Below are 12,753 nucleotides of genomic sequence, written 5' to 3'. Positions count from 1 at the left end.
AGCCTAGTAGTCGAGTTTATTTTGGATATGAACAGTTATAGATATTTTTGGAGTTGTTTCGTTGGTGTTATTTGCATGGTTTTGAGTTGAGTTTACTTGCCTACGGATGCTGGCCTTCCATGAACATATTTATAGAACGGGACGGGGGGAGGATTTTAACTTATTATATAAACAATACAGGGAATTAATGGCAGTATTCCTTGTATTTCAGAATGAGTTCAGTGGTATCGACAAAATGCTGGTTATGCCCGGAAACCTATGAAAAGAAAAAGGACCTGAAGAGCCATGCCATTTTCGAGCATTCGGTGTGCAGAGTTGTTTGTCCATGGTGTGTAGATAATGAGAGGACGTTTGGCAGGATGCTCACCAAGCACAGTAAGAGAAAACACAATGATCTCACCATAGACCTCCTGGAGGGTGATTTCTTTACAGAGCCAAATGGATTTTGGTTAGCCAAGCGGCCAGATGATTATGTTAGAATTATAAAGCCTTCAGAATGGACGAGCACCAATGCCATCAGGACCAGGGCAGCACTGTTGGGATGGGTGGAAGCCACCAAGAAGGAGGGATCAGACAAACATAAGAAGTCATGGGAAGAAGGATGGAAGAAGGCACTGGGTCATTCCGTTTCCAGTGAGCAGCCCACCAGCTCTAGGAAACGGAAATACAGTCCGTCCAGACCTGTAGTGGACCTTCCTGAATTAGCAGTAGCCAGGATTGACCTATCATCTAAGGGGAACATAGGCTTTCTTAGAATGAAGGAGTCGTCAGCAGAAATATGGTTCAAGGTAGAAATGGTACATTAGGTCATGGAGGACTCCAGGGCAAAGGACAATTTGGTTAGGAGAATGGGCATTGCAAAGACAGACCATGAGCCACCACAAAGTTTTGGAACAGAACTTAAGTTATCTGAGTCAAAGCACACCTTGAATCAGGTAACCAAGGCGTTGGGAATTGGTGAGAGACATGTCAGGAATCTCTTTAGGGGAAAGGTAACTTTTGAAACTAAGTCCAGGAAGAAGGCAGAGGAAACAACCACGGAAGAAAGTAGTAAATCCGATATTGGAGAAGAGCCAGAGTACGAGATCATGGACACTATTGGAGAAGTAGACAACCTAGAAATTATAATAGAAGAAAAGGAACAATCAGAAACAGCTAAGACCGTCTCAACAACCCAGGAACCATCAGAAAAAGTTACAGATGTCCCACCTACAGCCGAAAAGAAAAACCAAGCAAGCCAGTACCAATTCAAGACAGCCCTCTTAAGAAGCTAGACAACGAAGAGAATGATACATATTTACCAATGCTGAGTGAGGACGAGAAGGAAGAGGAGGAGGAAGACAAGGCAACATCAGAGAGGTCAGATAAACAAATCATAATGGTGAGCCAAAAGGAAGTGTTTGATATTGACACTGACGAAGAAGAAACTACCAATATATCACTTAGAGGGAGGGCGGAAAAGCTGTTAAAGGCAGGAGGGATGCCCCTATTTCCACCAGGGAGGAGACAATGGGCCGGAGAAAGAATGCAGGTGTCGAGTAAACCAACACCAATGTTCTGGCCGCCCAAGGAATGGAGGAAATTGACAGCGGATCAGAAGCTGACAGCATGAAAGTTCGCTGCCATGACCTTGGCAAGGGAGCATGGAGTCGACACCGTCAAGGAAGAGAGGGACGTGCTTGATAAGTATGCCATGCTTGCCTTGCCAGGTACTGCGTTACCTAATCAACCTGGAGAAGACTTGATTATAAAGGCTCGTTTGGCCAACTACCACTTGTTGAAGGATATCTGTCTTGGTAAACTGGAAGGAATTGAAGCTTTGGAATTAATAGATATGCTGGAAGCCGCAACCCGATCAAAACCACAAAATGACTTAGTTCAAATATTATGTAATGTACCTCTGAGATTGTCAGAAGATGTTAAGAAGGATAAATCGCATTAACTGTATACACTTTTTTTTACTATCTAAGATGACAACGACCATCACCAAGAAGAACCGATCAAGAGAGACTTAGAACTGTCAAATCTTATTGTTATTGTTCTTTTGTGTTTTAATGCTTTTAGTTCATTGCATATATGTTATCATGTGTACAATACAAAAGAGAATTCAGGAGAATTCTTTTTTTATTGGGTGGGGTAAGTGTTATAAATGGGCATTGATAATAATCTCAAAGAAACAACACATTTTATATTTCTAAATTTTATTGGGATCAATATCTGAAAACCTGAAAAGAAATGGTCTTAGATGATTTTCATACACTAAGACAACTTTGGCAAACTCAATTTGGGGAGATCAAATTGCATATTTTTATAATTAGTACCAATTTCGTCAGATAACATAACATTTAACATAACGTCTATCAACTTATCAAGTTGACATAGCGGTAAAATTCAACTGTCAGTGAACAGGCACTTTGATCACGATTTTCACGGGACTACATTAAATTCACACTTTCAGGGGATAATGGGTTTGTAAAACATGTTTGTCGTTACCTATTCATTCAGTCTCAGTGTTATTTGACACATCTTTTGGGTAGTTTTCCCTTAAATTCCATCGTGGCGAGTGCTTGTTTACGTATATTGGAAGTTGCTTTTCCAACGAATGGTCACTTCCGGGTAACGGTACTTCTTTATAAAAATATAATAATACATAAAAGTATTATTAAGATATGATTAAATTACTTGCTGGCCTTCCTTTTACTGTGTAGGATATTTAATAATAGGAAATAATTACGTTAAGTACGTTTTTGTGTAGCGCCGTGAAGGAACTATTTTGTGATTTCAATGACGTCATATAGTAACGTAGGTGATAAGGCTACGAGTATGGAATTTTAAGGTTTATATTTATTATGTCACTTATTTATTGGAATTAAAGGCAAACTTTCGCAATTTTATGTATTTATAACGACATTTTGGGACATGAGCCAGAGTTTTCCTTAGTATTTCAAAGTTATAGTAGATTTTCAGTTCTGTGAGTCGCGGATGTATTTCACCGTCAAGTATAAATACGGCGTCGCACTAGTACTTTGGCATATCGTATCTGGCTATCAAGCAGAGCAGTACAATAAACCAAACAAACCCTTAAAGTCAAGCAAGCTATTTAGGTATAGGATGCATTTCGATATACAGCTATTTCACCTTAAGCTATGCGATAGCATTTCAAGCCTTTATTTATCTTTTTACATCTTTTGGAATATTTAACTAAAAGCTCACATAAGGACGTCTAGGAACCAAATATCGCTTTTATAAATATTCCCGCTTAAGCAGGTCTTCAACAGGAAGTGGCTTCATATTAAGACAAGATGAGGAACCAGTTCAATGTTTACAATTTCTAATAACAGTTTTTGGCAAATTACACAAATTATTAAAGATGTAAAGATACGATGTCCCACCACGTTGACAACTTTCTTATATCGTAGTTTAATGAAATACGTATATTCCATTCTCTCATTATTGTATTGATAGGATAAAGTCTTGTAAATCTGTATTTATAAGTTATATCTGGGGTTCGGAAGGCCAGCATCTTACTATTACAATTTATGGTTATACTATGTTATTGCTGATATTTGCATGCGTTATTTATTGAGATATACATGCCTACTGGACAAGAATAAAAGTCACTCTTTTACGCTGGATTCTTCATTTATATATGATTATGCTGGAGTCAACAAACTACACTCAAAACAAGACGAAGTAACGGAACACTATCAATAAGCAATCCTACGGAATTAAAAGTACACTCGACCCCTACTCGCCCGCCTGTAACAATACTAAGGCTTTTCTTGCTCAGGCATATATAACCTTAGCTGTATTTGACAAGCTTTTAGGAATTTTTGTCCTAAATGCTCTTTCAACTTTGTACTTTATTTTGCCTTTTGTTTCTCATTTTTTTTTGGATTCGAGCGTGACTGATGAGTCTTTTGTAGACGAAACGCGCGTTTGGCTCATATACAAAATTTAGTCCTGATTTTTATGATGAGTTTATTCACTACCACTGGGTCGATGCCACTGCTGGTGGAGATTTATTTCCCCGAGGGTATCACTAGCCCAGTAGTCAGCACTTGTGCTGTCATGAATGATCATTGATATGGTTATATTAATAAATTTAATGTTCACAAAATTTAGAATTTTTGAAATACTAAGGCTTTTCTACCTCAGGCATAGATAACCTTAGCTGTATTTGGCAAAACTTTTAAGAATTTTGGTCCTCAATGCTCTTCAACATCGTACTTTATTTGTCCTTTTAAACATTTTTTGGATTCGACCGTCACTGGTGAGTCTTTTGTAGATGAAACGCGCGTCTGGCGTATATACAAAATTTAGTCCTGGTATGATGAGTTTGTTTACATACACGTGTATCAATGTAACAAATGTATATTGTAAAGTTTACATAACTTAAGTTGAATATTCTTTTATCAAAAACTACGGAAATTTATATAAAAGTACCATATGTCATATCGTAGTGTAAGAAAGTCACTATGAGTTAACACTGAATTTTGTTAAAAAATCTTCAGAATAGCTTTTTATGAACGCAAAATCTTCAACGGTTTGAAACGGCCGCGTTGATTCCACATACGCCAACATTGAAAAATATAATAGGTTAAAGTATAATAACAAAAATAAAGAACTCCGAGAAACATTTAAAACAGATAAGCCATACTTAGATGGCAAAATACAAAGCTCAAACACATGAAACGAACAGAAAACCACTGTCATATTGCAGACTTAGCACATGCACAGATCGTCACTTGGATTTCAAGCTCTTTTTAATATATCGTAGTAACATAATTACTCATCAAGAGGGAAATTAAAGAAATCCACAATGCAATTTGAAATTCATATGATATACGACAAAAACATTTATTGACAACGATATGTTGTCCTTAATAAAATTGAGAATGAAATGCGGAATATTTCGAAGAGAGAAAACCACTATTAAAGAATAGAAAACTATCCATGGCCACCAATGGGTTTTCAATACAGCGAGATATCCCGCACCTGGACACGGGTCCCTAACCAGAAAACGGACGTCACATTTAACCCAAAAACATATAAAGGAACCAAAATTAAATTAAACATATAATACTTACCATAGTCAGAGGTTCATGACTTGGGAAATGTGCAAAAAATGTGGCTGAGTTGATATGTTTTGTGCGATTTCAACCCTCCTCAAGATTACAAGATGTGGGCATGAAATCATACAACGAAGACAATCAGTGACTATTTTTATTGCATCTAGCTAAAATGTCCTTTGCTGAAGTAAAGGTAGAGTTCCGAAAATAAGAAGATAAAATATCTGCAACTAATCATTTCTAATTGATATGACTAACTCGTACTACGTGCATCAAATATTTTTGTGAAATATTCGTTGGCGATTCCAATTCCAGTTTCGGTGTTGTTACCAATGTTGAGGATCTGTCCATACTTATTTCTGCCTCCATCAGCTGTTTCATAGTGTGAAGTACTAAATACAACTGCTCCATTAACGAACTGAACTGATGAAGTATCGTAATCAACCTAAAAAATGTGGGACGAATAGCAAAATTGAACCATGGATAAGAAATCCATGAGAAATAAATAGAAAGGAATATAATGACAATATTATCAGATTAAATAGCAGAAAAACCTGATGTTTAAACAGTACGAACTAGACATCTTGGTCTAGTTGTCCTGCTCCTGGGTCATCTTAATTTCATATTTATTTATTGGTTCTTTTCTATATTTCAATAAACATTTTTCACGAACAGCATATACAGTTGCTTTGGTGTGTGTGGGTTTTTTTATTACTTTTTTTGTGTGATGTCGTATAAATGATCGAATGATACCTCTAAATAGTCCGAGACCTAGTATCGTTAAATGTAATTTGTTTTTAACTGTGGATAATATAATGTAATGTAACGATAAACTGAACAAGCAACAATAGCATCAGAAAAATATATTGAGTGTCTCTTCGGTATTTCCGTTTTTTTAATATGGTATAATACAACTACTGTTGACAAAAAAGGTTTGAAAATACCAATTTAGGGTCAATCAAAATTTTACAATCAGAAGAAAAATAACCATTTGACGGGCAAAATTTTAGTAAAACGAGAGAAAAGCAAAACTCGATATTTGAAACTCTTCATAGAAAACTAGTTTTAGCACCAGGAACCACATAAAAATATGTGAATTTCAAGTCCTCCGAAATTGTAGTCCTGTGCCACATATTTATATAACTATGTTAAGAATATTACCTTTGTAACGATAGAATTATCAATTGTATCATTGAATGTAGTTTTAAGCCATGATATATCAGATATAGCAGTATTCTGGCTGGACACAGTTGTTTGCCCGCAAACTATAAATAAATTAATACAAAGTCAAATAAGAAATTAACTAAATCAATACATCAATTTTGTATTACTTATCTTAAAAGAGTACCTGGGTATAGTTATTTCATTTCTGTTTTACGGCACTTTTCTCTTTCATAAAAAATTTTTTTTTTCTTTACAATTCTTTAAATATTCATGTTTTCCTTATCAATGTTTCATATTAAAGATTTTTCCATTTGCGGAAATATATCCCAACTCAAAATTGTTTGTAAAACAGTTATTGTGATCTCTCGTTCATCTCCGATTTTTTGGGGGGGAGGGTGGGGTTGGCTAGTCATAAAACTGGATTCAAGCCACCATTTTCCCTTAAATGTCCTGTACCAAGTCAAGAATATGGCAGTTGATATAAAAAAGTTAGTTTAAAGGTATATTGACGTTTGTTTTTGTTGTTCTTCCGTGTTCCTGTTATTTCTTTTTTTGTTTTCTTCTTATAGTTGATGCGTTTCCCTCCGTTTTAGTTTGTAACCCGGATTTGTTTTCTCTCAATCGATATATGACTTTTTAACACCGGTATACTTAAGTTTTTTGGTTGAGGTTCGATCGTGTTAGTCTATTTCGGATGTTGTATCGTTGTGTGGACTAGCCTGTCTTCTTTATAGAGTGTTGACACAAGCCAAACGTCAATCCCTTTTGGATTGGATTACGAGAAAAATGGAAATTATATGGAATATTACCTTGTTCAAAGTAACAGGAAAACGTTTCATTTTCAGTCATTTTAATATGTACAATACCAATAAACACATACATGTTTTTAATTCAAATTCCTCGTGATGTTTAAAAAACAATGTCAGCTTATTTCAAGCTTTAATATATTTTCAATTCTAAGGGCCGGGCGGAACACCGTGTATAGGTTTCATCTGCACACCTATGTCGTGCATAAAAAGGTTGAAGCTTTAATCTAAACAAATACTACCTTTTAATACAAACATAAGGCCAATAGGAAATCCACTGTCAAAAAAGACATTGAGTAGAGGCAATAACGTTCGAAACTAATTTACTAACATCAACAAATTTCGACAGACTGACAAATAGAGATTGGTACTTATGTATAAAAGATAGAGAGTAAACATCAACTAGAAATTGTCCAAATAAGACTCAAATGACCACCAAGCAGTCAACATGTGGTTTAAAGTGGCTTAAATAAACTTACTCATTGTGGTCATTTGTTCAACAGTATATTTGTCCTTGTCGAGTTGGTCACACATTGGGCAGCTAGATACGCATCTTCTTTCCAGCAACATTCTTCTTCTTCTTCCTAAAATATAAACAGATAATACATGTTTAAACATAAAAATGAGGAGATGTAATATGATTGCCAATTAGATATCTATATACCATGCCATACGATAATGTGGTGGTAGTAAGTAATTATTAGCCACCAAAACGACATTCAACCATAAAAAAAGACCCAAACCGTATGGTCGGATATAAAAATTCATACAAGAAATACTTACATATTCAAACGAGAAAACTAACGGCCTACCTTATAACAAAACAATAAACCAAATATGATCAGAATGAGTCAATGATAACCGCTATACTACAGCTCCTGACTTGGGACAGGCACATAAAGAATGAGACGATGTTAAACATGTTCGAGGGCGCTTGAACCTACGACCTACAACATACGACGACTGTGATAGAGCACAACATAAGAACGAAATTAAAAAATAAGTTTTTACTGGATTAACTCAAAAGATCCGTAACGGTTATTGAAATCTAGTTCAAAACAAATAAGAACTAACACACACTATTTCCCATATTTCAATTTGAATGTTAATGCTTAATATGGCTTGTTATCTTCTTTTACACACAAGACAATTTTACTCTTCAAAATTTCAATGGCCAAACTTTATGGTTTGACCTATGGAATAATAGCACAAAAAATAAAGTAAAAACTTTGTTACTTTTTTCGTCCGATGCACTTTCCTGTATTTTACTAAACCAAAAACCCGAATGGATTTATCCGACCGGCGATTGGACACATGACTTTCTACACTGTACGCGAGCCCAATATATCTAGGCCATGAACGTTGTTTCGAACTATTTATTTATTTTTTAAATTTCTTCCTAGCTAAAACTGTTTCAAGATGTTAGATTCCTCATTTAGTTTTATTGGGTCCTGATATTAGACAGCTGCAGATGAGGTTCATTTGAGTTTTGCTTGGTTATGACAGACCTTAGTAAATAGTGTTATTTCTTTGCAAAAGTTGGTAGAGCAGTCACGTACTGGCATACAGGTCCCAGTGTAATTTTTGTTGATATACTGCAATTTAATACGACTGTATCACAAGTGAGATGTTTCGATAGCTGTAAAAGTGTTTGAGCTTTTGATTTTGACATTTGATAAGGGATTTTTTGTTTTGAATTAAAATTGGAGTACGCTATGTTTTCTTGATTTCACATTTTTCTTTACAGTTGTTCCAGAACAAATTGTCAAGGAAAATTAATCGCCACTATTACAGTATCTTTGATATTTTGTGGAAATGATAAAAATACAATAGTTTGATTTTGTTTGCGTTAGGTAAAGGCGAGTTGTGAAAAATATATACATTATCAAAATAATAAATTTTCTACTATTCTAATTAGTAATAAAACGATAAAACGCATACCTGTAAATATGTTTTTGATAGAATTTCCCCAGGATTTCATGGTATTAACAAAATTATTCAAAAGGTTGTTAACTCAAGATAAGGCAGTTCCGATGTAATTGTCGAGATTTGCGATTCCCTTTCCAAGATTCATAAATCCTCCCAAAGGATTCCCCAGGGCCTTATTTATTTTATCGCCAACATTTTTAAAATCTTGTCCTAGATTTTTAAATCCGGCGCTCAGTTTGTTCAATTCTGCTTGTCCTGATCTCTCTAACTGATCAGCAATGGTATTTGCAAGGTTTGAGAGTTTATTTGCAAATAACCCTGCTTGATCTCCCATCCAATCACCGGAGTTTTTGAACCATTTACCAGCGTCCTCTAAAGCTGTTCCCGCAAATGCTATTGCTGTATTAGCACCCGTGGACAACATATGTAACACTACTTTATCTACTGATGGTGTACTGAAACATTTGGTAAAAAAATATATATAACACTTGGCAACTAAGATTCGATAATGAATTTTTCCTTCGCTCGCACATTTCGTTTCTGTATTATTTTTTTTTATAAAAAATATTTTAGACGTTAATGGTTTCTTCGGAATAATCAAGCTGTTTACAATTTGAAGTAAGTATTTTAGGGAAGTGAACTTTCTCAATTCAATGGAAAATCCCTTGATCTAAAATTGCCAAAATTTATAACATCTTAGTTCGTTGTTGATATTTGTTACGAAAATTTTAAGGAAACAATGTTGTAATGTTGGTGCAATATAAATTATATGGATATGGATTGCAAGACTATTTTTCCAGTATCAAATAATGACACGTGCAATGCCCCATTTTATTATTTGAATAATACAAATTTACAATTCCTCAGGTATCTACCATTACACTCGAGTATGATACAATACATGAGGGTTTGAATGGGGTTTTAAGAATACAGAATAATTGACAAAATGTTCAGAATAAAGATCAACATTTTAGGAAGAATAGAGAAAAATTGCTTCCCAAAATTAAAAACTGCATAATTGAATGTTGTTTGAAAATGTTGGAATTATATGAACGTATACGATTAAGATTAGTATTAAAAGTAAAATCTCTTCGACAGCTAATGGGTTCGATATTTAATGGTACCAAAATTTACGATGTTATATCTACTTACGCTTGGCATAGATCTTGCCTACATGTGTTACATTCGTCTACAGTATTGTTAATTTTTTCTTCACATCCGTCAATAAGAGACCTTTGCATCAAAGCTATTGAATTTAATTTGTCAACGATTTTACCAAGGACTTCTCTTCTTGTCTCAATGTCGACATCTATAACAAATTTCCATATATTTCAATTGTTGTTCATGCATGGAATACAAAACAGTAAATCTAGGACAAGTTTATCAACAAATTCTTTAAATAAACATCATTTTTGAAAAAATCAAATATTCTAATATTGTGGTGAGCGTGGTACATTAGGTATAAAGACCAGTATTTAGACAAAATCAAATTCTAAAACGATAAATTGATTGATTGATTAATTGGAGTCTAACGCCACTTTATAAATGTCTTTATTATGTCACATATTTACAATTACAATGGTATACAGACTCTAGATGACATCAATAAATACAGAAATAAATACCCGAATACACTGAGCAAAATATGTACACTATTCAAAATTATACTTAAAGTTTTTAACCAAAAGGGCATACTTTCGGCTATTCACTTGCGGTCAGTATGAATTGGCAGAGAAAACCGGAGTGTAGGTAGAAAACCACCGATATTGAGAAGGAAAAACTGACAATTCGAAAAAAGATTAATTATCACATTATTATTCCTTTCAAACAAATTCAGCTTTAAACTGTACTAGCTGACTGATGAAATGAGAACTGCGATTAATTTAAAAACAGTTATTTAAAATTCGATATTATTTTTTACAGAAGAATAGCCATATTAGGCACACCTTTATGGAATTTTGGGTCCTTAATTAATGCTCTTTAACTTTATACTGTTTTGTTTTACAAAAATTATATATAATGACAGAAAGTAAAGAGACAAAACTTTATGCAATTGCTTATACCAAAAATGAAGCAACAGCACTGATTAACTGTTCTATATGTTGAGACTATTGATGAATGAGCGTCAACAGAGAGTAATAGTACCTTTAACTTGTAGAAATGTCAAGAAGTACTAAATATATTTTAGTTATGATTCTTACACAATAATCCTGTTGTTTATAATCGTATTAAGAATACAAAGACACAAGATGAAAAGAATAAACTACCTTTTAAACCGGCATCATTCATGACTTGGACAGCACACATCACAAGTGGTGTGACTGTTAGTAAAATCAATGCTGCAATCATTGTCATTTCTTCTTCACAGGGTATGACTTTTTCTAGAATGAAGGCACACTATTTATACTAAAAACAGAAAACATGTTGTTTGAAAAAAGTCATTAATAATCAAAAGTTTTCAAACATGGAGGTCGGTGATTTATTGCAAAGTTTAGCCTCACAGCAATTTGGTCAGCTTGTTTTGAATATGTTATGCAAATATATTTTCACTGATGACCTGCCTGAGGAAAACGTGTGTTTGGGGGTTGATTTTTTCAAAATATGTTTTCTATATATGAATATTTATTCTGCTTTTTTGTTGTCATTGATTTCTGGGTTACGCATTTTACATTGTGTAGTGGTACATTTTGTATGTCGAATTCAGTTATATTTTAAATTAGATAGACCTACTTCTGTGAAATGACATTATATTATCCCACATGCTACATGCGACTATAAAACAATTTCATCAATACAAACAATTTATATCCTGATTAGTCTTATTTATCTGGTGTATCAAATTATAAGCCTGGTACATTTGCTACTATTTACACCACTGTATCGATGCCACTGGAGGTGGACGTTTCGTATCCCAAGGTATCACCAGCCTAGAAGTCAGCACTTCGGTGTTAACACGAATATCAATGTTATGGGCATTTTTATGAATTAACTGTTTGCAAAAGTATGAACTAATCGAAATACTGATGATTTTCTTATACTAAGCAAAGCCATGTTTTGCACACCTTTATGGAGTGCTCTTCAACTTTGTACTGTTTGGTTTTTAAATGCGTTGATCTACGCGTCACTGATGAGTCTCAGGTAGAGGTAACGCGCGTCTGACATCAAATTATAAACCTGATACTGTACCTTTGATAACTATATGAACATGAATGAAAGTTCTCGCCAATATAAAACAGATTGTACCTGTAAAAACTTATTTCAGCCGGAATAGCACATCATAGGTATTACAGTGACGTTGTTTACCGAGTCCGGAAATGAAAGCCAACTATTTTCGTGGATACTTTATTTTATCGTTTTGCCCTTTCTAGTCCATTTCGTGGCGATTTAATTTCGCGTCGCGACTCTCAAATTCAATTGATGTAGTTAAGTAAGAAATAATCATAGTTTAACTAAATCGCTCGAGAAAATAAGTTAGTTTACAGGATATGCGATCCGGGTAAACTTTTCGATAATTTAAATAAAATTTCAGTAAAATGTTTCTTATTCAACACAGTTTAATTAGATTTTTGAATGTTGTGACATTGGTTTAAATGTTGATTTTGTAATTTTATTTATATTGCAAGACGTTATATGTTCACTTTTTTAGTTTCGTTCAACTCAGCTGATTTTTTTTTGTTCTTTAATTTTAGTCCTTGAACATATACAAAAAATGCTGCAGAATGTGTACTCTGCATTTCTGTAGTGCCTTTATCAATTGATAAGATATTTGGTATTCAAAAGTT

The 12,753-nt window shown here is 34.2% G+C and overlaps 1 protein-coding gene across 1 annotated transcript; it reads right to left on the bottom strand.

Annotated features, from left to right (window-relative positions):
- Window positions 1–5,212: 5,212 nt before the first annotated feature.
- On the bottom strand, window positions 5,213–11,389 carry LOC134683676 (uncharacterized). The gene is made up of 6 exons (XM_063542987.1): window positions 11,239–11,389; window positions 10,124–10,280; window positions 8,984–9,426; window positions 7,522–7,626; window positions 6,234–6,337; window positions 5,213–5,517 (listed from the first exon to the last, which is right to left on the bottom strand). Exons 1-3 carry the CDS (start codon window positions 11,324–11,326, stop codon window positions 9,057–9,059), a joined length of 615 nt encoding a protein of 204 aa, XP_063399057.1. The 5' UTR covers window positions 11,327–11,389; the 3' UTR covers window positions 5,213–5,517; window positions 6,234–6,337; window positions 7,522–7,626; window positions 8,984–9,056.
- Window positions 11,390–12,753: the final 1,364 nt, after the last annotated feature.

Source organism: Mytilus trossulus, chromosome 9 (assembly GCF_036588685.1).
Source record: "Mytilus trossulus isolate FHL-02 chromosome 9, PNRI_Mtr1.1.1.hap1, whole genome shotgun sequence".
Lineage (NCBI taxonomy): Eukaryota > Metazoa > Mollusca > Bivalvia > Mytilida > Mytilidae > Mytilus > Mytilus trossulus.
The sequence above is the reverse complement of the archived record's forward strand: the minus strand, read 5'-3'. Positions and strand labels throughout refer to the sequence as shown.

What these genes read in the sequence shown, in the direction of transcription:
- LOC134683676 (XM_063542987.1), bottom strand. Translation starts at nt 11,326, where the DNA reads ATGACAATGATTGCAGCATTGATTTTACTAACAGTCACACCACTTGTG. An exon ending in GAATGATGCCGGTTTAAAAG is followed by an intron (nt 10,281 to 11,238) that starts GTAGTTTATTCT and finishes AATTTGTTATAG; the next exon opens with ATGTCGACATTGAGACAAGA. An exon ending in AGGCAAGATCTATGCCAAGC is followed by an intron (nt 9,427 to 10,123) that starts GTAAGTAGATAT and finishes CAAATGTTTCAG; the next exon opens with TACACCATCAGTAGATAAAG.